The 26,647-nt window shown below is 41.4% G+C and overlaps 1 protein-coding gene across 1 annotated transcript; it reads left to right on the top strand.

Annotated features, from left to right (window-relative positions):
* Window positions 1-910: 910 nt before the first annotated feature.
* Window positions 911-23,199, top strand: LOC106606453 (cytochrome P450 2K1). The gene is made up of 8 exons (XM_014202661.2): window positions 911-1,183; window positions 8,849-9,011; window positions 9,172-9,321; window positions 9,425-9,585; window positions 9,756-9,935; window positions 19,746-19,887; window positions 22,091-22,417; window positions 22,624-23,199. Exons 1-8 carry the CDS (start codon window positions 980-982, stop codon window positions 22,809-22,811), a joined length of 1,515 nt encoding a protein of 504 aa, XP_014058136.2. The 5' UTR covers window positions 911-979; the 3' UTR covers window positions 22,812-23,199.
* Window positions 23,200-26,647: the final 3,448 nt, after the last annotated feature.

The raw sequence follows: 26,647 nt of genomic DNA, 5'->3' as shown, positions 1-26,647 counted from the left end.
CGCAGCCAAAAAGTCTCACTTAAAGTAAAGTTTTTTACAAACAGTTCGCTAGCTGGTGGCTAGTTTAACCTAGTCCTTGTCCAATGACGTTAGCTAGTGGTTAGCATTAGCCACATTAGCTACTAATTACTTTTTACATATAATACATTTGGCTAAATTTGGGCAAGAAAATCCAACTTATTGCACCTTTAAACTTTCTTGTCCTATTCAAACAGGCCAACCAAAGGTACATAACACTAACAATGTCAGTTATTGATAACAGTTAGATGAATGACTTTTCTAAGCTTGGATACACCCCAAAGATAAGACGTAGACTTCTGATTAGCCTTTGACTATTTGGTTAGCAGTTTGTCAGACTGCTCCATATAAATTGCTAATCAATGAGTATACTTGACATCGGCAACTTTTTTCTCGAGTTGGAGTCTGGATATTCAATTCCAACGAATTCCAAATCCAAAAATCCTGGAGTCGTTCACCAAAAAAGCACTCAGAATGTTTGTATAGAATATACCTCGGCACAGCACTGTGATCTATCAATCCACTGGGCACACACACTGGTTGAATCAACGTTGTTTCCACGTCATTTATATTTCACACCCCACTAAAGTGTCAAATGTGAAAGACTCCTCAAATGTGTGCATTTGTGAAAAAAGGTTGGAAATATGTATCTAATAGTTGCTAAATGACATTCAAAAGATATTGGTTAACACAGTCAAACTGCAAAGGTTTTACACTTGCCTTCAATTGTATCTAGTGTTTATCAAAGTCTATTAAACTATGGGAAATCCTCATAGGACGATGACCGGTAACCTTCGCATAGATAAGAGCACATTTTTTTCAGAATGTTTAGCCCCTCCCCTGAGGCTGTTTCATGCTCTATAAAAGGTGAGTCTCCATTGGCAGGCAGATCAACGAGCAGGAAGTAGTCACTGTTTTTTTTTTTTTTTTAGCCCTGTGTAGGCATAAGAGCTGTTTGAAGATGTCTCTTTTAGAATGTCTTCTCCAGACATCGAGCACAGTGACACTGCTGGGGGCTCTGCTGTTTCTGCTGGTCCTTTACCGCCTCTCCTCTGGTTCCAACTCTGAGGAACAGGGGAAGGAGCCTCCAGGACCCAGGCCTCTGCCCCTGCTTGGTAACATGCTCCAGCTGGATCTCAAGAGGCCCTACCGCACCCTCTGTGAGGTGAGAGGAAGTCCTGAGATTAAACTATGTTATGGTTGTTGAGATGATATGTGACATTGTTTTATCTGGCTAAATATTTTCAAAATGTTTATTTTAGCAGGTTTAAAACTTACAGTTAGTTTCAATAGGCATGTATTGTCAAAGCAACATATTAATATATGTTGAGTACATGGTGTTTCAACCAGTTAGCAAAAGTTTTTGTCAACACAGGAGCCCTCTAAAATGTTTTTATTTTGATGTGGCCCTACTTACCACACTCGCTCTGAGTTTATGAATGTTTTCAGAGAATGTTCCTCCGTTAATGTTCCATTTCAGTTTTTTTAAATGCCAAGTGTTGTCAAATAATACAGGTGAAATGATGACCACCGTGCATTCACTCACATAATAGAGGCATTTGGCTTGAGAATCGTATCTGTCATAAATGCTTAAAGGGATTGTTTTTTTGTGTGTTTTTACCCCAATCTCAATAGTTTTCATTTCACAGACCAAACAACTCACCAAAATAGCTCACACATACTTCAATCCAACTTATATTGCAATGATATCACTCCAAAAGATATGTATCAACATAGAAGTATACTTTTTTTGTTACAGAACTGCTTCCAACAACCTTTAGTTCAAGTTTTTATATTTACATTTCATGCATTGTTTACTTCACAGGGCTTTTCGTAGCACCTGCATTTTTTTTAAGTCACACACTGATCTCCACAGTCTGTGTTTGGTTAATTGATTTTGAATAACTTTTAGATGTTTTGAGTGCTTAGTTAAAGGGACAATCTGCAGTTCAAACAATAAAGCTTACACCCCACTACTGTTTTAGGTTAACAGCTAAGGAATGGGGCTGGAGAAATATAACCCCTCTGAAATTATAGACAGACCTAAAGATGCAATGACTGACCACCCATAATAATACAATTATAGTTTTAACCATGTTTAGAGGCTACATGTATTTATTTTTATGTTTAACAATCTCATACTTTGGGTTCTGATGGGGTATGACAGTTGCGCTAAGCTCATAAGGTGTTTCTAGTTATATTCTTCAAGAGTCATTAGCTAAAAAGTAAAAAAATGGATGTACCAATGACAGATTGACCCTTTTTTAAACTGGTTTACTCTTTAGAACTCAGTGTTTGTTTGTTTGTAAACAATGTGATTCTAAACAAACACTGTATAGCTTCACATGATGGTTAAGGGCTAGATTGAATCCGGTCGCATTTGTCCACTATGCACGTTTTTAAGGCAATGTTCCCGCATTCTCGGAGACCACGTTCACGGTAAAAGCTGCATATGTCTGCTCAATTGGAAATTACCTTTACATTTTGCATTGTCCAAATCAGCAATCGGATTGAATCCTGGCCTAAAAAGATCATTTCATGGATGGTCAGTCCTTGCATCCATAGCGCCATCTGTGAATTTGAGTGGTTGCATTTCTCCAGCCCCATTCCTCAGCTGTTTACCAAAATAAGTGATGGGACAGATGTTTTGATGTTGTTTGAATTATGGACTGCAGCTTTGAGATTGGTGTAAAACTCAGGAAAACATTGACCCGCCTGCTCTTTGAAACACCCTTGTGGTCGTTGCCTGGTAACAAGGTAAACAATGGGCCACATGTCATTATGAGCCTAAATAGTATACTCCCAGTCAGTATAGTATTAGATAGAACGTCAAGGCCCCGCCCGCCTGTGGGAAAACGACCTGTGGTTACATAGGTTACCCCATTGGCTCACTGCAAAAACTTGTCTGCTTGTTTTAGTCAATTACAAGACTACATTTAAGAAAAGTACAACATGTCTAAACATTACTTTTTTAATCATAATGGCACACCTCATGTAGCCTAGCCCATAGGCTTATGTTAAGGTTTGTATCACAACTAAAGTGGCCAAATAACTTCTTAAAATTAAGCACATTAATTTGCGTTACAACTGGTGTAGAGCCTAACTGGCATACATATGAAGCGCGGGAGTTTCAAGTTTGGGAGAAAACATTTTACCATAAAAATGCACCTTTTATAATAAAATAAATACATGCAGAATTGCATTTGCTGTCACTTTTGAGAATGGTGTTTTCCTGCTAATGGAACATTCACGCGTATAGCCTACTGCCATGTGCACATTGCTGCGCTTATGTGAAGAAATGGCATAATCGTTTATCAACAATTTAAGCTAAACGTTCTGATCTGTTGTGTCAGGCTCATTGCTTAAAACAGTTTTTTTATGCTATTGGTTGTATTCATTCGGGATCTATCGCATCCCACAACTGTCCCAGACAATGTTTGGAATATTTATTTCTAGTTAACCTTTGTACTGGGGGATAGTAGATTGACATGGGGTAGTGCTTTTGCTGTTTGTTAGGCCCACTTATCTTGTTGGCTGACCAAAAGTCAATTACAGTTCTTCAAATATGCGCCTCGAATTTGGATGAGGATGCGAGCAGTTATGTCCCTCTTCATTTGTAGCCTGTGAGAAAGACCCAATCACTGACAGAGAGCCATGTGAGTGAGAGGTTTTTGGCAAGCAGCCAGGAGAAGGGAATTATACATATTTTTCATTTTAACCTTTATTTAACTAGGCAAGTCAGTTAAGAACAATTTCTTATTTACAATGACGGCCTACCAGGAAACAGTGGTTTAACTTCCTTGTTCAGGGGCAGAAAGACAGATTTTTACCTTGTCAGCTCGGGGATTTGATCCAGCAACCTTTTGGTTACTGGCCCAACACTCTAACCACTAACCTACCTGCCGCCCCTTCAGCCCAAGGGCAAAACGGCCACTCGCTGCAAAAGGCACAGATTTTTTTTAGGTGGTACACTAAGGGAATGCAGCGAAGAAATTCGAGGCATTATCAAGCGATTGTCAAATTGTGAATGACAGACTGATGAAGTGTGTACAGCCTGCGCAAAAAAACAAAGAAGAGCTCATGTCTTTCATGCTTTTTTCAAATTATCATTAGTCGCATCATGCAGCCTTACAATGTATTAAAAATCAAAACACATAGTCCAACATTTTGTATCACAACCAAAGCTACATAAATAACTCTAAATTAAGCATATAGGAGTACCTGTTTCTTTGTTAACCACTCAACACAGAATAGCTGCATGTGTGCACTCACTCAAATCGTTTGAGAAAATAGCCTTTCTATTTTTTTCAGCTATGTTAAATTTCATTCTTCATACTATAAAATATTTCCACGGAATTCTAAGCAAATCTGCTGCTGCTGAATGAACTAGTGTAGCCCACAGCCATATGGCATAGCCAGATCAGGGCCTAACATAAGGACAACTCAGAGTATGCTATTCTGTTCTTCTGAAATAGACTACATTTTCTTCATATCATGTTTCTTTAGACCTGTCTAAAATAAATAATGGATTTATTGTGATGGTGTAGGCTATATTACACGGATTTATTAGACTTTTTAAAATGTGGATGTTCCGAAGGTCTGTATCAGTGGCTTGTAGGCTATGCGTGGAAGCCAGGAGATGGTAAATGTGCTTATGTCAATTACCGTGAGACCGACAATTATTTGCTTGACAATCACTGGCTCTTTCATGACCGCCACAGCCCTAACTATGACTTACAGTATGTTGGGTCTGTCTTCCCAGGCTTCACAGCATATCCCCGTTTCTTTGCCTCAGGAAAGCTGATTTTTGTATCGCAGCATTCCTAATGCGGTGGTTGCCTGGGAAGCTATGCAGACCGAGTAGATGTTTAATTTTCTAAAATGTCTCATTACAGCTTGATGATAGTGGAAAGACAAAAGGAGATGGAAAGTGTAATAATCATAATAATACCTCCCCACCATTATGATTAGCCCCAATGACACAAGCTACATCAACTGTAAGACAACCCACACAATGGAATAGAAGAATATGATTTTCAGGGGCAAATTACAAGTACTATACACAGGGGCACAACTTTCACTGGGGACGGGGGGAAGCTTTGCCTTCACACAGCCTGTCAGCACGCTCTGTTTGTGCAGTCCTAAATCCAGTCAGATGAACACTCCAAACAGCCTACCCGACAACTCGGAGGCGTCCGCATGGTCCTAAAGCACATGTTGTCACGTTAAAAAAAAAAAAAAAAAAACACATTTCAATAATAAAACTGGGGGGGACAGAAATGCAATTTCATAATGTGGGGGGACATATCTGAAATAGCATTTTTGTCCCCCCCAGTTTTATCATTGGAATGTGATCAAATTGTGGCAACGGTGTGCTTTAGGGCCATACAGACGCCTCATAGTTGTAGGGTAGGCTGTTTGGAGTGTTCATCTGACTGGATTTAGGACCATGCGGATACCACAGAGTGGGCTGACAGGCTGTGTGAAGGCAAAACTTCTGGAAGGCTCTCCAGCACTGGAGAGTTGAGCATAATTCAGTCAGTGTGTATGTGTTCCGCTCTTTCATCGAGTTGTAAAAGGAAGCAGAACAGAAAATGGCTACTTTAGTTGACTGATATAGCTGGCAAGGTAACTGCTGTTTAAATTAACAGAAAAAAATGAACTAATGTTTATTCACAGTGCTGGGCTAGTATTGTAACTGACATGTAATGTTATCTAATGTTTCATCCCCTCTCGATTGAGGTGAATGAATAAGCTACGCTAGTGAGTAGCTACCACAGCCAGGTCAGCTCTAGCCTCTAGTTATCTGGCAGATAGCGAGATGAGGTGGCTATTATTACTATCTAACCACAGTTGTTTGTATGGAAATGTTTGTAGCCTTTGTTTTGTCCCATTTCAGAAGTAAATTAACTTGGCAAGTGAGAGAGAGCTGGCCAAAAGTTGGCTTACATTAGCTATTATTTTTTTGCCTCAATCAAACTAGACCTGAATCAAACGATGAAGCAATTGGCCAAACAATTGAAGATTGCACTGAAAACATGTCAGAATATCAATGTGAGTTGTATTAGTCAGTATGGCAATGTAACGTAATTGATCTGTCAGTTTCCCAAGCTAGTTCCCTACTTTTCACACTGACAGTCATAAATAGCTCTAACGTTACAGGCTTCACTGTCATGGTGCACAGTAGAGGTCTGTGCAGGACCGATTTCTTCATCCCACTCCTCCACCCGCTACCGCAAGAACTGGTTCCAAACCTAACCGAAGTCCCGCAATGTTATTTTAGGCGTATGTGAAGCAGCTCACTAGCCAGCCATGGTCCCAGCAATTTTGCGCCCTATAGGCAATATCAAATGCTAAAAAATAACTTAAGAAATGGGTTAAATTAGCCGAGATTCTCACATGGCCCTTTGTATTACTGGGCTATATCAGGAAATATGCTAGATGTAGTTTAACCTGTTGGGACGAGGGGGCAGTATTTTCGCGGCCGGATAAAAAACGGACCCGATTTAAACTTTCTTTTCCAGAAACGAGAATATGCATATAATTAGTAGATTTGGATAGAAAACACTCTAAAGTTACTAAAACTGTTTGAATGGTGTCTGTGAGTATAACAGAACTCATATGGCAGGCCAAAACCTGAGAAGATTCCATACAGGAAGTGCCCTGTCTGACAATTTTTGGTCCTTCTAGGTTATCTCTATCGAAAATACAGTATCTCTGCTGTTACGTGACAATTTCTAAGGCTTCCATTGGCTGTCTGAAGGCGCCAGAAAGTGGATTGGGGCGTCTGCTGTCTCTGGGCGAAGAACTGCAGCAGATTTTGTGAGTGGTCAGGCTGGGGACAGTGACACTGGATAGGCGCATTCATGAGAATCCTCCATTTTTTTCTTTCAGCCTTTGAATGAAAACAACGTCGCCCGGTTGGAATATTATTGCTATTTTACGAGAAAAATCACAATTTTTTTATTTAAACAGCGTTTGACATGCTTCTAAGTACGGAAATGGAATATTTTGAAAAATTTTGTCACGATATGCGCTCGCACGTCACCCTTCGGATAGGGACCTGAACGCACGAACAAAACGGAGGATATTTGCACATAACTATGGAATATTTTGAACCAAACCAACATTTGTTGTTGAAGTAGATGTCCTGGGAGTGCATTCTGACGAAGAACTGCAAAGGTAATCCAATTTTTCTTATAGTAATCCTGAGTTTAGTGAATGCCAAACTTGGTGGGTGTCAAATTAGCTAGCCTGTGATGGCCGAGCTATCTACTCAGAATATTGCAAAATGTGCTTTTGCCGAAAAGCTATTTTAAAATCTGACACAGCGATTGCATAAAGGAGTTCTGTATCTATAATTCTTTAAATAATTGTTATGTATTTTGTGAAGGTTAATCGTGAGTAATTTAGTAAATTCACCGGAGGTATGCTAGTTCTGAACATCACATGCTAATGTAAAAAGCTGGTTTTTGATATGAATATGAACTTGATTGAACAATACATGCATGTATTGTATAACATAATGTCCTAGGAGTGTCATCTGATGAAGATCATCAAAGGTTAGTGCTGCATTTAGCTGTGGTTTTGGTTTTTGTGACATATATGTTTGCTTTGAAAATGGCTGTGTGATTATTTTTGGATGGGTACTCTCCTGACATAATCTAATGTTTTGCTTTCACTGTAAAGCCTTTTTGAAATCGGACAATGTGGTTAGATAAAGGAGAGTCTTGTCTTTAAAATGGTGTAAAATAGACATATGTTTGAGAAATTGAAGTTATAGCATATTTAAGGTATTTGTATTTTGCGCCACTCGATTCCACTGGCTGTTGACTAGGTGGGACGCTCACGTCCCACGTAGTCCAGGGAAGTTAAAGAGAGCAGAGTTGGAGAAACTTGCACTTTCTCTTGAGCTATTTTTATAGCCTACGTTTTAGGAGTGGGAAGATTTTCAGACTGAGAAATATGGGTGATCAATATTTAGCCCTATTTCTAGGCAATGTAGTAAACTATAGCCTAATCATAGGCCTATTAAGGAAATATAATTAATTGGAAAGATAACTACCCTGTGCTTCTCCGACCATGTATACATAGGCTATAGTCTACTCTGTTTAGTTGAGAACACACGCACACCTGATCTCGAAAGGTACTGCTACTGAACTGGAAGCAGCAAGAATGATGACAGCGACAGTTGACGTTTAGCATAGTCCTATAGGTTAGCCTACCTTTTAGGAGGACAATTTGCAGGCATAGACAAATAAATGGGTATTCAATACTGAAGACCCATTGAATGTTTTCCCCAATTGATAAAGCAACTTCGCTCGAATGTGCACTGCACACTCGATCATATTGTCTTTATTATTTGATAAACAACGTTAAATTAACACTATGACATCCGGCATGCTGTTAAGTAGCTTGCTAGCTAAAAGCCACAACACATGAAAAGGGGTTAGTTACCAGTATCGTTCTGCTTGAGCTATCTTACGGTTTGTAAACAAAGCTGTTTGATGACTGTTTTAAAGTGTAACACATTTAAACTGGTTAAGATAAGAGCTAGCATTGGTGTTTTAAAATGTCGGTTTTACCTGAAATTGAATAAAGCCAGAAGTAATGCCTGCCTCATTAATCCAAGTGTTTGACATGGGGGGAAGGGTCCAGTAACTTTATGATCAACTTTGTCAATGTACCAGCTACAGTACTTTTTCATACTTGGGTCAACCTGCTATGAACTGGTTACATCCAAAAATCATCCAACTTGATGAACAACATGATTTTCACTGTCCGGGACCTTTAATAAACCATGCATTTAGTCTTATTTTACGTTCTACAGCTGTCTAAGAAGTATGGGTCTGTTTTCACGGTTCACTTGGGACCCACAAAAGTGGTCATCTTGGCAGGATACAAGACGGTCAAGCAGGCACTGGTCAACCATGCAGAGGAGTTTGGGGACAGGGGCATGCTTCCTGTGTTGTATGATTTCACCAATGGACATGGTAATGTAGGATATGTGAAACTTGTAATCCCGGTTAACTGTTGCATTCGACAATATTCTATCAAGCAAGCATATTTGGGTCTGTAACAACAGCCCCAAATATATGATTCTCTCCTGACATGATTAATTCCTGACACCTGCGCAATATAACTTTTAAATAGGTATTCTGTTTGGCAATGGAGACTCATGGAAAGAGATGAGGCGCTTTGCCCTGGCGAACCTTAGAGACTTTGGGATGGGCAAGAAAGGGAGTGAGGAGAAAATCTCAGAGGAAATTCACTACCTGATTGAAGTGTTGGAAAAACATGAGGGTAAGAATTCGTAGTTCTGATTTTGAAAACCAAAAAAAGGGTTATATAAAAAAGAAATCCTTAGGCTTCCTAACTAAATTTCTGATCTTGATCTTTTTAACAGGTAAAGCATTTGACACAACCCAGCCATTGAGTTATGCTGTGGCCAACGTAATCTCCAACATTGTGTACGGCAGCAGGTTTGAATACTCTGACTCCAAGTTCCGAGCCACAGTGGATCGAGCCAATGAGAACCTACGAATTGCAGGATCTGTTTCAGTTCAGGTACTGTACTATGTGCTCATGATGTTTACTTTGCCATTATTCTCAAAGTGAAAAACAAACTGGTCACACTTGACTAAACCAGGAAAATTAGATAATTATTCAAATTTGTACTAGGCTACTGGAATAATAGAGAGTAATTCATGCTTTACTTTTTGTTTATGGGGAGATAGTTGTACAACATGTTCCCCTGGCTGGGCCCTTGGCTGAAAAGCAGGAAGCTTTTGTTGAAGAATATTGAGAACAACAAGAAGGAGATGGAGGAGCTGGTGAGGGGGCTGAAGGAGACTCTCAACCCTCAGATGTGTAGAGGCTTTGTGGACTCGTTCCTTGTCCGAAAGCAGACCCTGGAGGTATGAAATCTCACTACAGTTAAAATCATCTCAATTAAAAACAAGATAACTCATGTAAAATATACTGTGTTGGTAAAATGTATATAGGTTCAGAACTTTTGTGAAACAGCACAGTTATAAATACACTGCTCAAAAAATTAAAGGGAACACTTAAACAACACAATGCAACTCCAACTCAATCACACTTCTGTGAAATCAAACTGTCCACTTAGGAAGCAACACTGATTGACAATAAATTTCACATGCTGTTGTGCAAATGGAATAGACAACAGGTGGAAATTATAGGCAATTAGCAAGACACCCCCAATAAAGGAGTGGTTCTGCAGGTGGGGACCACAGACCACTTTTCAATTCCTATGCTTCCTGGCTGATGTTTTGGTCACTTTTGAATGCTGGCGGTGCTTTCACTCTAGTGATAGCATGAGACGGAGTCTACAACCCACACAAGTGGCTCAGGTAGTGCAGCTCATCCAGGATGGCACATCAATGCGAGCTGTGGCAAGAAGGTTTGCTGTGTCCAGAGCATGGAGGCGCTACCAGGAGACAGGCCAGTACATCAGGAGACGTGGAGGAGGCCGTAGGAGGGCAACAACCCAGCAGCAGGACCGCTACCTCCGCCTTTGTGCAAGGAGGAGCAGGAGAAGCACTGCCAGAGCCCTGCAAAATGACCTCCAGCAGGCCACAAATGTGCATGTGTCTGCTCAAACGGTCAGAAACGGACTCCATGAGGGTGGTATGAGGGCCCGACGTCCACAGGTGGGGGTTGTGCTTACAGCCCAACACCGTGCAGGACATTTGGCATTTGCCAGAGAACACCAAGATTGGCAAATTCGCCACTGGCGCCCTGTGCACTTCACAGATGAAAGCAGGTTCACACTGAGCACGTGACAGAGTCTGGAGACGCCGTGGAGAACGTTCTGCTGCCTGCAACATCCTCCAGCATGACCGGTTTGGCGGTGGGTCAGTCATGGTGTGGGGTGGCATTTCTTTGGGGGGCCGCACAGCCCTCCATGTGCTCGCCAGAGGTAGCCTGACTGCCATTAGGTACCGAGATGAGATCCTCAGACCCCTTGTGAGACCATATGCTGGTGCGGTTGGCCCTGGGTTCCTCCTAATGCAAGACAATGCTAGACCTCATGTGGCTGGAGTGTGTCAGCAGTTCCTGCAAGAGGAAGGCATTGATGCTATGGACTGGCCCGCCCGTTCCCCAGACCTGAATCCAATTGAGCACATCTGGGACATCATGTCTCGCTCCATCCACCAACGCCACGTTGCACCACAGACTGTCCAGGAGTTGGCGGATGCTTTAGTCCAGGTCTGGGAGGAGATCCCTCAGGAGACTATCCGCCACCTCATCAGGAGCATGCCCAGGCGTTGTAGGGAGGTCATACAGGCACGTGGAGGCCACACACACTACTGAGCCTCATTTTGACTTGTTTTAAGGACATTACATCAAATCAGCCTGTAGTGTGGTTTTCCACTTTAATTTTGAGTGTGACTCCAAATCCAGACCTCCATGGGTTGATAAATTGGATTTCCATTGATTTATTTTTGTGTGATTTTGTTGTCAGCACATTCAACTATGTAAAGAAAAAAGTATTTAATAAGATTATTTCTTTCATTCAGATCTAGGATGTGTTGTTTAAGTGTTCCCTTTATTTTTTTGAGCAGTGTATATATGGCAAATAGAAATCAAACTGAATGGTCTTCAGAGATAGCTGGGTAGGGTTGGGTAGCTGAAGGATGGGATTAAATACAAACAAAAGATAACTATTGTAAAATGTATATAGTGTGTATAAGCTGGAAGTAGAAGCCTAAGTGTAGTTGTCCATTAGTTTACTGCAATTAGGGGAGGGGTGGAAGGGTTAGTGAAAAATAATAAAGGTAAATATATTTAATCTCTCTCAATTCAATTTCAATTCAAGGGCTTTATTGGCATGGGAAACATTTGTTAACACTGCCAAAGCAAGTGAAGTTAATAAACAAAAGTGATTTAAACAATAAAAATGTACAGTAAACATTACACTCACAAAAGTTCCAAAAGAATAAAGACATTTCAAATGTCATATTATGTGCAAATAGTTAAAGTACAAAAGGGAAAATAAATAAGCATAAACATGGGTTGTATTTACTATGGTGTTTGTTCTTCACTAGTTGCCCTTTTCTTGTGGCAACAGGTCACAAATATTGCTGCTGTGATGGCACACTGTGGTATTTTGGGTAGCCAAATAAAACCGCCCGCAGGCCAAATACGGGCTACCAGATGGGGAAACCTTACATAGACTGACCAGGTAAATCCAGCTGAAAGCGACGATCCCTAATTGATGTGACTTGTTAAATCCACTTCAATCAATGTAGATGAAGGGGAGGAGACATGTTAAAGAAGGATTTTTAAGCCTTGAGGCATGGATTGTGTATGCGTGCCATTATTTTCTACATTGTAGAATAATACTGAAGACATCAAAACGATGAAATAACACATATGGAATCATCTAGTAACCAAAAAAGTGTAAAACAAATCAACATTTATTTTAGATTCTTCAAAGTAGTCACTGTTTGCCTTGATGACAGCTTTTGCACACTCTTGGCATTCTCTCAACCAGCTTCATGAGGTAGTCACCTGGAATGTACTTCAATTAACATGTGTGCCTTGTTAAAAGTACTTGTGGAATTTCTTTCCTTAATGCATTTGAGCCAATCAGTTGTGTTGTGACAAGGTAGGGGTGGTATACAAAAGATAGCCCCATTTGGTAAAAGACCAAGTCCCTATTATGTCAAGAACAGCTCAAATAAGCAAAGTGAAATGACAGTCCGTTACTTCAAGACATGAAATTCAGTCAATCCGGAACATTTCAAGAACTTTGAAAGTCTCTTCAAGTGCAGTCGCAAAAACCATCAAGCGCTATGATGTAATTGGCTCTCATGAGGACCGCCACAGGAAAGGAAGACCCAGAGTTACCTCTGCAGCAGAGGATAAGTTCATTAGAGTTACCAGCCTCAGAAATTGCAGCCCAAATAAATGCTTCACAGAGTTCAAGTAACAGACACATCTCAACATCAACTGTTTAGAGGAGAAAGCGTGAATGAGGCTTTCATGGTCGAATTGCTGCAAAGAAACCACTACTAAAGGACACCAATAATAAGAAGAGACTTGCTTGGACCAAGACACACGAGCAATGGACATTAGACCGGTGGAAATCTGTCCTTTGGTCTGATGAGTCCAAATTCAAGATTTTTGTTTCCAACTGACGTGTCTAATCGAGATGCAGAATTGGTGAACGTTTTATCGCTGCATGTGTGGTTCCCACCTCAAGGCATGGAGGTGTGGTGGTGCTTTGCTGGTGACACTGTCAGTCATTTATTTAGAATTCAAGGCACACTTAACCAGCGTGTGTTTTATTTAATCATTTTGATGTCTTCACTATTATTCTACAATGTAGGAAAAAAATGAAATTAAGAAAAAACATGGAATGAGTGTGTCCAAACTTTTATGTATACATACATACATACATACATACAGTTGAAGTCGGAACTTTACATACACTTTAGCCAAATACATTTAAACTCAGTTTTACACAATTCCTGATATTTAATCCTTGTAAAAATTCCATGTCTTAGGTTAGTTAGGATCACCACATTATTTTAAGAATGTGAAATGCCAGAATAATAGTAGAGAATGCTTTATTTCAGCTTTTATTTCTTTCATCACATTCCCAGTGGGTCAGATGTTTACATACACTCAATTAGTATTTGGTAGCAGTGCCTTTAAATTGTTTAACTTGGGTCTAAGCTTCCCACAATAAGTTGGGTGAATTTTTGCCCATTCCTCCATACAGCTGGTGTAACTGAGTCTGGTTTTTAGGCCTGCTAGCTCACCCACGCTTTTTCAGTTCTGCTCACAAATGTTCTATGGTATTGAGGTCAGGGCTTTGTGATGGCCACTCCAATACCTTGACTTTGTTGTCCTTAAGCCATTTTGCCACAACTTTGGAAGTATGCTTGGGGTCATTGTCCATTTGGAAGACACATTTGTGACCAAGCTTTAACTTCCTGACTGATGTCTTGAGATGTTGCTTCAATATATCCACATAATTTTCCTGCCTCATGATGCCATCTATTTTGTGAAGTGCACTAGTCCCACCTGCAGCAAAGCACCCCCACAACATGATTCTGCCACCCCTGTGCTTCACGGTTGGGATGGTGTTCTTTGGCTTGCAAGCTTCCCCCTTTTTCCTCCAAACATAACGATGGTCATTATGGCCAAACAGTTCTATTTCATCAGACCAGAGGACATTTCTCCAAAAAGTACGATCTTTGTCCCCATGTGCAGTTGCAAACCGTATTCTGGCTTTTTATGGCAGTTTTGGACCAGTGGCTTCTTCCTTGCTGAGTGGCCTTTCAGGTTACGTTGATATGGGACTTGTTTTACTGTGGATATAGATACTTTTGTATCTGTTTCCTCCAGCATATTCACATGGTCCTTTGCTGTTGTTCTGGGATTGATTTGCACTTTTCGCACCAAAGTACGTTCATCTCTAGGAGACAGAACGCGCCTTCTTCCTGAGCGGTATAGTGGCTGCGTAGTCCCATGGTGTTTATACATGCGTACTATTGTTTGTACAGATGAACGTGGTACCTTCATGTGTTTGGAAATTGCTCCCAAGGATGAACTCTACATTTTTTTTCTGATTTCTTGGCTAATTTCTTTAGATTTTTCTTAATCAATCTACACAATAACCCATAATAACAAAGCCAAAACAGGTTTTAATAGTTTGTTTTGCAAATTTATACCAAATAAAAAAACTTGCCTAATTGACATAAGTATTCAGACTCTTGGTATGTCCACCTGTGGTAAATTCAATTGATTGGACATGATTTGGAAAGGCACACACCTGTCTATATAATGTCCCACAGATGACGGTGCATGTCACAGAAAAAACCAAGCCATGAGGTCAAAGGATTTGTCTGTAGAGCTTTGAGACAGGATTGTCGATGCACAGATCTGGGGAAGGGTACCAAAAAATGATCGAAGCATTGAAGGTCCCAAAGACGACAGTGGCCTCCATCATTCTTAAATGGAAGAAGTTTGGAACCACCAAGACTAACTAGAGCTGGCTGCCCGGACAAACTGAGCAATCAGGGGAGAAGGACCTTGGTCAGGAAGGTGACCAAGAACCCAATGGTCATTCTGACAAAGCTCCAGAGTTTCTCTGTGGAGATGGGAGAATTTTCCAGAAGGACAACCATCTCTGCAGCACTCCACCAATCAGGCCTTTATGGTAGAGCGGCCAGATGGAAGCCACTCCTCAGTAAAAGGCACATGACAGCCCGCTTGGAGTTTGCCAAAAGACACCTAAAGGACTCTGACCATGAGAAACAAGATTATCTGGTCTGATGAAACCAAGATTGAACTCTTTGGCCTGAATGCCAAGCGTCACCTCTGGAGGAAACCTGCCACCATCCCTACAGTGAAGAATGGTGGTGGCAGCATCATGCTGTATGGATGTTTTTCAGCGGCTGGGATTGGGAGACTAGTCAGGATCGAAGCAAAGATAAACGGGGCAAAGTACAGAGATATCCTTGATGAAGACCTGCTCAGTACCTCAGAGTGGGGCGAAGGTTCACCTTCCAACAGGACAACAGCCAGGACACACAGTGAAGACAACGCAGGAGTGGCTTTGGGACAAGTCTCTGAATGTCCTTGAGTGGCCCAGCCAGAGCCCAGATTTGAACACAATCGAACATCTCTGGAGAGACCTGAAAATAGCTGTGCAGAGGCGCTCCCATCCAACGTGACAGAGCTTGAGAGAATCTGCAGAGAACAATGGGAGAAACTCCCCAAACACTGGTGTGCCAAGCTTGTAGCGTCATACCCAAGAACGCTCGAGGCTGTTATCGCTGTCAAAGGTGCTTCAAGAAAGTACTGAGTAAATGGTCTGAATACTTATAAATGTGATATTTCAGTTGTTTTTTTATACATTTGTAAAAATGTATAACCTGTTTTTGCTTTGTCATTATGGGGTACTGTGTGTAGATTGACAAGGAAATATGTATTCAATCCATTTTAGAATAATGCTGTAACGTAACAATATTTGAAAAAAAACAAGGGGTCTGAATACTTTCCGAATGCACTGTACAGTGAGGGAAAAAGTATTTGATCCCTGCTGATTTTTTACGTTTGCCCACTGACAAAGTAATGATCAGTCTATAATTGTAATGGTAGGTTAATCTGAACAGTGAGAGACAGAATAACAACAAAAAAATCCAGAAAAATGCATGTCAAAAGTGTTATAAAATGATTTGCATTTTAATGAGGGAAATAAGTATTTGACCCCTCTGCAAAACATGACTTAGTACTTGGTGGCAAAACCCTTGTTGGTGTAGCGTGGTTCGTTCTGCGTTGTGTACTTTTATTTAGGACACTGCCACAACTGGAATTCTGATGGTTGGATCATTTTTATTCGACCTGCACACGAAGAGACAACACACAATATGTTAGCCCTCGGTGCAGTCACAGCTCTCGGGCACCTTGCTAGTTGAAGGTCAGGCAAAAGACAGCGGGAACTGCATGCACACATTCAGTGCCCAACAGCACACTATACAATACAAGTAAAATGATATACAACATAATTCGGTCAAAATAAAAGACATACCTGCACACGAAGAGACAACACAAAATATGTTAGCCCTCGGTGCAGTCACAGCTCTCGGGCACCTGCGTGAGCACATAGAAACTCACTCAAACACGGTCCCAAATACTCCCGAGTTACAATAGGTACCCTAATTAGCGAGCTCTGTGAAAGTTGTTAACATAAATCTTTATAATTGTCCACATTGTAACAAAACCTATAGTTGCATAATAGCACTTTATGTAACTTTACCACAGTTTTATATTGCCAAATTACGGCGCCAAGGACAACATACCTTGCTAGCTGAAGGTCAGGCAAAAGAGAACAATAAGAGGGTACGTAAGTACAGATAACCCGCGATGGACCAAACCAAAATATACAAAACTTTTACAATTAGGTGTATTTACAATATAGATATCAAAAAAATGTTTGCACACCGAAAAATAACAAACTATGCAGCTGTAATTAAATAAAGAAAACACATTGAATTATTGTTATTAACTTACTAACATCCCCTCTTGACCGGCCTACTTGAACTGTCCTTGTGTGCAACTTGGTGCATAATCTAGGGGAACAACATCACTCTACTACATTGGCAATCACAGAGGTCAGACGTTTCTTGTAGTTGGCCACCAGGTTTGCACACATCTCAGGAGGGATTTTCTCCCACTCCTCTTTGCAGATCTTCTCCAAGTCATTAAGGTTTCGAGGCTGACGTTTGGCAACTCGAACCTTCAGCTCCCTCCACAGATTTTATATGGTATTACGGTCTGGAGACTGGCTAGGCCACTGCAGGACCTTAATGTGCATCTTCTTGAGCTACTCCTTTGTTGCCTTGGCCGTGTGTTTTGGGTCATTGTCATGCTGGAATACCCATCCACGGCCCATTTTCAATGCCCTGGCTGAGGGAAGGAGGTTCTCACCCAAGATTTGACGGTACATGGCCCCGTCCATCGTCCCTTTGATGCAGTGAAGTTGTCCTGTCCCCTTAGCAGAAAAACACCCCCAAAGCATAATGTTTCCACCTCCATGTTTGACGGTGGGGATGGTGTTCTTGGGGTCATAGGCAGCATTCCTCCTCCTCCAAACACGGTGAGTTGAGTTGATGCCAAAGAGCTCCATTTTGGTCTCATCTGACCACAACACTTACACCCAGTTGTCCTCTGAATCATTCAGATGTTCATTGGCAAACTTCAGACGGGCATGTATATGTGCTTTCTTGAGCAGGGGGACCTTGCGGGTGCTGCAGGATTTCAGTCCTTCACGGCGTAGTGTGTTACCAATTGTTTTCTTGGTGACTATGGTCCCAGCTGCCTTGAGATCATTGACACGATCCTCCCGTGTAGTTCTGGGCTGATTCCTCACCGTTCTCATGAACATTGCAACTCCATGAGGTGAGATCTTGCATGGAGCCCCAGGCCGAGGGAGATTGACAGTTCTTTTGTGTTTCTTCCATTTGCAAATAATCGCACCAAATGTTGTCACCTTCTCACCAAGCTGCTTGGCGATGGTCTTGTAGCCCATTCCAGCCTTGTGTAGGTCTACAATCTTGTCCCTGACATCCTTGGCGAGCTCTTTGGTCTTGGCCATGGTGGAGAGTTTGGAATCTGATTGATTGCTCTGTGGACAGGTGTCTTTTATACAGGTTAGAAACTGAGATTAGGAGCACTCCCTTTAAGAGTGTGCTCTAATCTCAGCTCGTTACCTGTATAAAAGACACCTGGGAGACAAATCTTTCTGATTGAGAGGGGGGTCAAATACTTATTTCCCTCATTAAAATGCAAATCAATTTATAACATTTTTGAATTGCGTTTTTCTGGATTTTTTTGTTGTTATTCTGTGTCTCACTGTTCAAATAAACCTACCATTAAAATGATAGACTGATAATTTCTTTGTCAGTGGGCAAACGTACAAAATCAGCAGGGGATCAAATACTTTTTTCCCTCACTGTATATATTTACAACAGTATTGGGGATTGGAAATGATGCTGACAATTACATTGATGGAAGCTGCAATCTATCTGCAATATTAAAGCTAATCCACCCCCCCCACCCAATTTTTGTTTTTAAATAAATAAGAAAATGAATGAATAACTTGCATGTAGGGATTTAGTGTGCATTGAGAAATATTTAAATGGCCCATGTCATAGAGAAAATATAGGAGCGATTGTGCTGAAATAGCATTGGGCCCATGCTGCAGTGGTATACTGTACACTGAGTGTACAAAACATTAGGAACACCCCCCCCCTTTTGCCCTCAGAACAGCCTCAATTCTTTGGGGCATGGAATCTACAAGGTGTCAAAAGCATTCCACAGGGATACTGGCCCATGTTGACGCCAATGCTTCCCACCGTTGTTTCAAGTTGGCTGGATGTCATTTGGGTGGTGGAATATTCTTGATACACATGGGAAAATGTTGAGTGTGAAAAACCCAGCAGTGTTGCAGTTCTTGACACTCAAACAGGTGCGCCTGGCACCTACTGTACTACCATACCCCATCCAAAGGCACTTAAATCTTTTGTCTTGCCCATTCACCTTCTGAATGGCACACATACACAATCCATGTCTCCATTGTCTCAAGGCTTAAAAATCCTTCTTTAACCTTTCTCCTCCTGTTCATCTACACTAATTGAAGTGGATTTAACAAGTGATATCAATAAGGGATCATAGCTTTCACCTGGATTAACCTGGTCAGTTTATGTAAGGTTTCCCCAACTGGCAGCCCGCAGTCCGAATTTGGCCCGAGGGTGGTTTTACTTGGCCCCCTAGGTTTTCTGGAATTTAAAACTTTTTGTTCATTTCTTTTTTTCTTCTTTTATCTTTTTTTTACACAAGACTGTAAAACACCAGGAAATCAGCTCTAACTGATATTCATTTTGTATATCTGCTCCCAAGTATTCCCACGTATAATAGACACGTGATTGTCTACAACTCTGAGCAAGGTTTGAGAAATGATTGTTTGAGTCAAATATTATCTCTTGTGGTCAATTTGCAGTCTACAAATGTATATGTAATTATATTCCAGCCATCTGCTCAAGGGGATTTAAAAAAAAATATATAATAATAATTTTATAATCGGCCTGCGGGTGAATCTAGTTGATGATCCCTGGTCTATGCCATGGAAACAAATATTTTCTCCCCTTTTTTAAAATGCTTTTTCTGTGTTTTTCTGTATGTATAAGGAATCTGGAAACAAGAACTCTCACTACCATGACAACAACCTGATATCCTCTGTGAGAAACATGTTTTCTAACGGTACTAACACCACAGGGACAACCCTACGCTGGGCTTTGATGCTAATGGCCAAGTACCCTCTTATACAGGGTAAGTATCAATGTGCACACAGCCACACACCATTGTACATACATTGCAAGTGATTGTAGTAATGCAAGACAATCAAGGTGTTACTTGCTGTGAACATTTCCCACTTGAACCACAGGCCAGTTTATAGTTTGTTTCAATTGCTTGAACACTGAATGAAGCTGTAGTCCACATGAATGAAACAACCAGTTTTGTTTCCTGGGATAACCTACATGTGTAAGGAAGCCAAGTGATAGATATATAATGGAGTTGAACTATGGTGTGGTATTTATGTGGTAATATAGGATACCATAGCCATAGAGGACAACAGGTTCTTAACTTGAGGGAGAGCAGTGGAGCAAAAACCCGGAAGGAGCAGTGATCGGAGAAGAATACACAATTATAATATTTGTTCTAATAACAAATCTTTTTTTTTTTTAAACTAGTCTACAAAAAGTATTTAGAAATATTCTCAAAAAAATCCACTTGCAAAAATAACATCCTTCCATGTTGATCAGATAATGCACTTTCCCCACTGTCTAGCTTGACTTTCCCCACTGTCTAGCTTGACTTTCCCCGCTATCCATTTTGTTCCAACCTTCCAGCTTGGACAGGTGTATATTTTGTGTGTAGTTTTTTTGTCATTGCTTTTAAGCATTTTATTTGGAACAATGTTTTACATTTTCAAAACGGTGTACACAAGACACAGTCCTGTTTTTCATAGCACTAAATGTACACTGAACAAAAATATGAACGCAACAATTTCAACGATTTTACTGATTTACAGTTCATATAAGAAAATCATTAAATTGAGAAAAATCTATGGATTTCACATGACTGGGAATACAGATATGCATCTGTTGGTCAGAGATACCTTAAAGGTAGGGGCAGTATCTGGTGTGACCACCATTTCCCTCATGCAGTGCGACATCTCCTTTACATAGAGTTGATCAGGCTACTGATTGTGGCCTGTCGAATGTTGTCCCACTCCTCTTCAATGGCTGTGCGAAGTTGATAGGTATTGGCAGGAACTAGAACACTCCGTCGATCCAGAGCGTCCCAAACATGCTCAATGTGTGACATGTCTGGTGAGTATGAAAGCCATGGAAGAACTGGGACATCAGCTTCCAAACAACTGTTGTGTACAGCATGTAAAATAACTAAATCAGTACTCCATAATGGTATATATTTTACCATTCATGTAAACTCTTTGTACAGTGACTGGTTTTACAGTACTTCAGTCACAATTTCACTTTCAACATCTCTTCTCTTTGATTTATCTTTACTGCATTGTAAAGCGTTACAATATACAGCACCGAACACTTTTGCAATTCTAAACAGTATCAGGTTTAGTGAAATTCTTCCTGCTTTTGTATTAAATGCTAATTGAGAGAACAAGAATACAGCTCTTTTCTAGTAAATGTTTGATAACCATATCCTACCATTTACTCTTTAAAAGAAAAATAGTCTATTGATGGTGATAGTGTCACGCCTGCTCGCTCCCTCCTGCATCAACATCGCCGGTCTACTTTCCACCGGTCCTGGCAACCCACTTTGCGCATAGCTGCTCCCATCGTTAAGCCCACCTGGGCTTCATCACCACCCTGATTACTCTCCCTTCTTATAGCCCTCACCAACCCCAGTCATCAGGCAGTACTGGTTCTGTCTTCATGTCCTGATGCGTCTCTTGTTTTGTACTTGCTATGGTCGTTATTATTAAACTCACCATCTGCTTCCTGACTCAATGTTACAGATGGTTAGTATTTGTTGAGCCATTATGCAATGAATGGTGAGATTACCATCTTGTTCTATGACAAATTATACTGTTTTGATAGTTACTTAATTTAGTGACAGGTTTTGATGGGGTTAGTGCATTTTGCTAGGGAAATGTGGTGTTTTGGCAAACACTTACAATTTAGTGGTTTGCGTTATCCCTGTTTTGAGGGAAGTGTTCAAACAATTCAGAAACAAACAGTTTTGTTGGACTTGATTTACACTATTTACTTATTGTGTAGCTGTTGTCTACTGTTTTACAAAAAGGTGTTATGCATTTAGTGTGAACTGTGCAGAAAAGGTAACTGTTTTGGTACGTGGGTTAAGGTATCATTCCCAGCTTAATTCAGTTATCAAGCCATCTTGGAAAAACAATAAAATGCCCAGGGTAAAGATTATTAACATGACATTTTCTGAGGGTAGTAACTTTGGTCCTCCCTCCTTTCTGTCTCAGACCGGGTCCAAGAGGAGATCAGCAGCGTCATAGGAAGTCGTCAGCCCTTGGTAGAGGACAGGAAGAACCTACCCTACACTGATGCAGTGATCCATGAGACCCAGAGACTGGCCAACGTTTTACCCATGGCCATCCCTCACACCACCAGCCGAGATGTCACCTTCCAGGGATATTTCATCAAGAAGGGGACGCTTGTGTTTCCTCTACTGACGTCTGTCCTACAAGACGGAAGCGAATGGGAGAGCCCACACACCTTTGACCCCGCCCACTTTCTGGATGAGGAAGGTCGATTCGCCAAGAAAGATGCCTTTATGCCCTTCTCTGCAGGTGAGTTCCGCTGTTTCTGTATTCATACTGACTGGGTAAGTGAATCCTTCTATGGTACTCTAAACTTAAGAGTTTGGGGAATTGCTTTGACCCAGAGTTTATGGTATAAAATGTGTGTACAATTTGACAAATATTTATGTGAACTATAGGAAATCTATGTAGACCTAATTGTCATATGTTGTCTTCCTCATTTTATCATCTTCCAGGTCGTAGGGTGTGTATGGGGGAGGGTCTGGCCAGGATGGCGCTCTTCCTCTTCTTCACCTCCCTCCTGCAGCGCTTTCGTTTCTCTCCTCCTCCTGGAGTAACAGAGGATGATCTGGACCTCACACCATCCGTGGGGTTGACCCTCAATCCTTCACCTCACCAGCTGTGTGCTGTGAGCCGGATCTGAGATGAGTCTGGGCCTAATGTATATTATACATGACTTAGAACAAACGCTCCACTTTAGACAAACATGCTGAAATGGGTTACCTCACCGGCTGTGCTGTGAGCCAGGTCTGAGATGAAACCAGTCCCTCAATGGTTTTGGTTTAATTTGATTGCTCTATATTCCGACAATGTAATTGATTGATTCAAAGCACTGCTATTATGTATGTACAGAATGCTTGTTGTTTTTGCTTGCTGTCCTGCCTTGTCTGGGACTGGACAGCTGTTGCCAAGCTTAGCAAAGTCAATCAGCTTTCTAGCTAATGTTATCGGTAGTTGATATACAGTGAGGGGAAAAAAGTATTTGATCCCCTGTTGATTTTGTACGTTTGCCCACTGACAAAGAAATGATCAGTCTATAATTGTAATGGTAGGTTTATATGAACAGTGAGAGACAGAATAACAACAAAAAAATCCAGAAAAACGCATGTCAAAAATGTTAGAAATTGATTTGGCCTTCCCTGTGGCTCAGTTGGTAGAGCATGGTGTGTGCAACGCCAGCATGGTGTGTGCAACGCCAGCATGGTGTGTGCAACGCCAGCATGGTGTGTGCAACGCCAGCATGGCGTGTGCAACGCCAGGGTTGTGGGTTCGATTCCCACGGGGGGCAAGTACAAAAAAATGCATGCATTCACTACTGTAAGTCGCTCTGGATAAGAGCGTCTGCTAAATGACTAAAATGTAAATTTGCATGTTAATGAGGGAAATAAGTATTTGACCCCTCTGCAAAACATGACTTAGTACTTGGTGGCAAAACCCTTGTTGGCAATCAGAGGTCAGATGTTTCTTGTAGTTGGCCACCAGGTTTGCACACATAGGGGGATTTTCTCCCACTCCTCTTTGCAGATCTTCTCCAAGTCATTAAGGTTTCGAGGCTGACGTTTGGCAACTCGAACCTTCAGCTCCCTCCACAGATTTTCTATGGGATTAAGGTCTGGAGACTGGCTAGGCCACTCCAGGACCTTAATGTGCATCTTCTTGAGCCACTCCTTTGTTGCCTTGGCCGTGTGTTTTGGGTCATTGTCATGCTGGAATACCCATCCACGACTCATTTTCAATGCCCTGGCTGAGGGAAGGAGATTCTCACCCAAAATTTGACGGTACATGGCCCCGTCCATCGTCCCTTTGACGCGGTGAAGTTGTCCTGTCCCCTTAGCAGAAAAACACCCCCAAAGCATAATGTTTCCACCTCCATGTTTGATGGTGGGGATGGTTTTCTTGGGGTCATAGGCAGCATTTCTCCTCCAAACACGGCAAGTTGAGTTGATGCCAAAGAGCTAAATTTTTGGTCTCATCTGACCACAACATTTTCACTCAGATGTTCATTGGCAAACTTCAGACGGGCATGTATATGTGCTTTCTTGAGCAGGGGAACCTTGCGGGCGCTGCAGGATTTCAGTCCTTCACGGCGTAGTGTGTTACCAATTGTTTTCTTGGTGACTATGGTCCCAGCTGCCTTGAGATCATTGACAAGATCCTCCCGTGTAGTTCTGGACTGATTCCTCACCGTTCTCATGATCATTGCAACTCCACGAGGTGAGATCTTGCATGGAGCCCCAGGCCGAGGGAGACTGACAGTTGTTTTGTGTTTCTTCTATTTGCGAATAATCGCACCAACTGTTGTGACCTTCTCACCAAGCTGCTTGGCGATGGTCTTGTAGCCCATTCCAGTCTTGTGTAGGTCTACAATCTTGTCCCTGACATCCTTGGAGAGCTCTTTGGTCTTGGCCATGGTGGAGAGTTTGGAATCTGGTTGATTGATTGCTTCTGCTCCCAGGTGTCTTTTATACAGGTAACAAATTGAGATTAGGAGCACTCCCTTTAAGATTGTGCTCCTAATCTCAGCTCGTTACCTGTATAAAAAACACCTGGGAGCCAGAAATTTTTCTGATTGAGAGGGGGTCAAATAGTTATTTCCCTCATTTAAAATCAATTGATAACATTTTTGACATTCGTTTTTCATTTATTTTTGTTGTTATTCTGTCTCTCACTGTTCAAATAAACCTACCATTAAAATTATAAACTGATCATTTCTTTGTCAGTGGGCAAATGTACAAAATCAGCAGGGGATCAAATACTTTTTTCCCCTCACTGTACCTGGTTAAGTAAAGGCATATTAAAAAAAAGTTGTAATTTATCCCCGCGTGTGAATCCTTTATCTTACAACTGTTTGGCAACCAACATGACATTTTCTGTAGACCCCAAGCCAGTGTCCCATTTTCAGTTCCAATATTACGCATTTAAACAGTAGGCTACAGTTCCCTTGACATGCCATAGGCCTATTTGAAGTGCCGTATTCATTTGAATTTGTATAACGCCAATTATCACACACTGCTATCATCCTCTTTTACAACTTCACCAAATTACTTTTCTGGCGCTGCCTTTGATTTATTTTCAACTCTCTTCGCAGCTTTTGTCTTATTGAATTAAACTTCGACAATGTCATTTTTGCCTCCATGGATTGACGTTGACTTTTTCTGCATGCTCCCAAAAGTATTACTTGGCGATTGGCTTTGTAGGATATTTGGCACACTTACAGTTAAACCCTAAAGTTTAGGCTAATGCACTAATGCCAGATAATGAATGAAATGCCTATTTTAGGCTGTAGATATAAATTGGACAATAATTATACATAACAATACCTTAAGTATATATTTTCTCTTTATTCAACCCGCCCGACATCCACCTGCCCTTCAGCAACACATGATTTAATTTAATATAATCGCAGAGACTGCGGGCAAACTGAAAGACTTAAGTCAAGCTGCATGTCAAGGATGACGTCTTAGCTGTCGCTCAGCCCCACAGAAGAGTACTCTGCCATGTCAGAAAACACATTGAGGCTGAATTTGTCATGCTCTGATCTGTTTCACCTGTCCTTGTGCTTGTCTCCACCCCCCCTCCAGGTGTCGCCCATCTTCCCCATTATCCCCTGAGTACTTATACCTGTGTTCTGTTTGTCTGTTCATCTTGTTTGTCAAGTCAACCAGTGTTTTTTCTCAGCTCCTGCTTTTCCCCAGTCTCTTTCTCGCTCTCCTGGTTTTGATCTTTGCTTGTCCTGACTCTGTGCCCACCTGCCTGACCACTCTGCCTGAGCCTGCATGCCTGCCGTCCTGTGCCTTTACCCCTACTCTGGATTACTGACCTATGCCTGACCTGAGTCTGCTTGCCATCCTGTGCCTTTGACACTACTCTTGATTATCGACCCATGCCTGCCTTGGCCTGTCGTTTGCCTGCCCCCGTTGCTGTAATAAACATTATTTCAACAGTCTGCATTTTGGTCTTACCTGAAATGTGATAGAATTACATTATGTCTGGTGGACCTTTAAATCGTTGAGACAGTAGAGGGTCCAACACCATGGGTGTCACCAGTCATCGCGATCCCCAGACCAAAAGACCCTGAGGCTGTAAGTAGATATGCGCTTCCCAAACAAAGCCATCAAAAGAGAAAGACACCTTACACCTACTGTTGATGTCATACAGGCACTCAGTGGTACCAAATTCTTTTCAAAACTGGATTTGAAATGTGGGTACCACTAACTGGAATTGGAACCAACATCACGATACATCACCACCTTATCAACCCATGTGGGACTATGGCAACACAAAATACAGAAATGACCTCTGCAGCAGAGGTGTTCCAAAATGCTGTACAGCTGACACTGCTTGGAATACCAGGTGTGACCAACCTCCGTGATGATATACTGGTTTTTGGTAAGACAAGGGCTGAGCGTGATCAAGCACTCAGACACATTCCAGAGACAAGAACCTAACCCTGAACGAGGCCAAGTGGAATTGGAATGA

Source organism: Salmo salar, chromosome ssa06 (genome assembly GCF_905237065.1).
Source record: "Salmo salar chromosome ssa06, Ssal_v3.1, whole genome shotgun sequence".
In the NCBI taxonomy this organism is placed as follows: Eukaryota; Metazoa; Chordata; class Actinopteri; order Salmoniformes; family Salmonidae; genus Salmo; species Salmo salar.
Note: the sequence above shows the minus strand (reverse complement) of the source record. Positions and strands in the feature narration are given on the sequence as shown.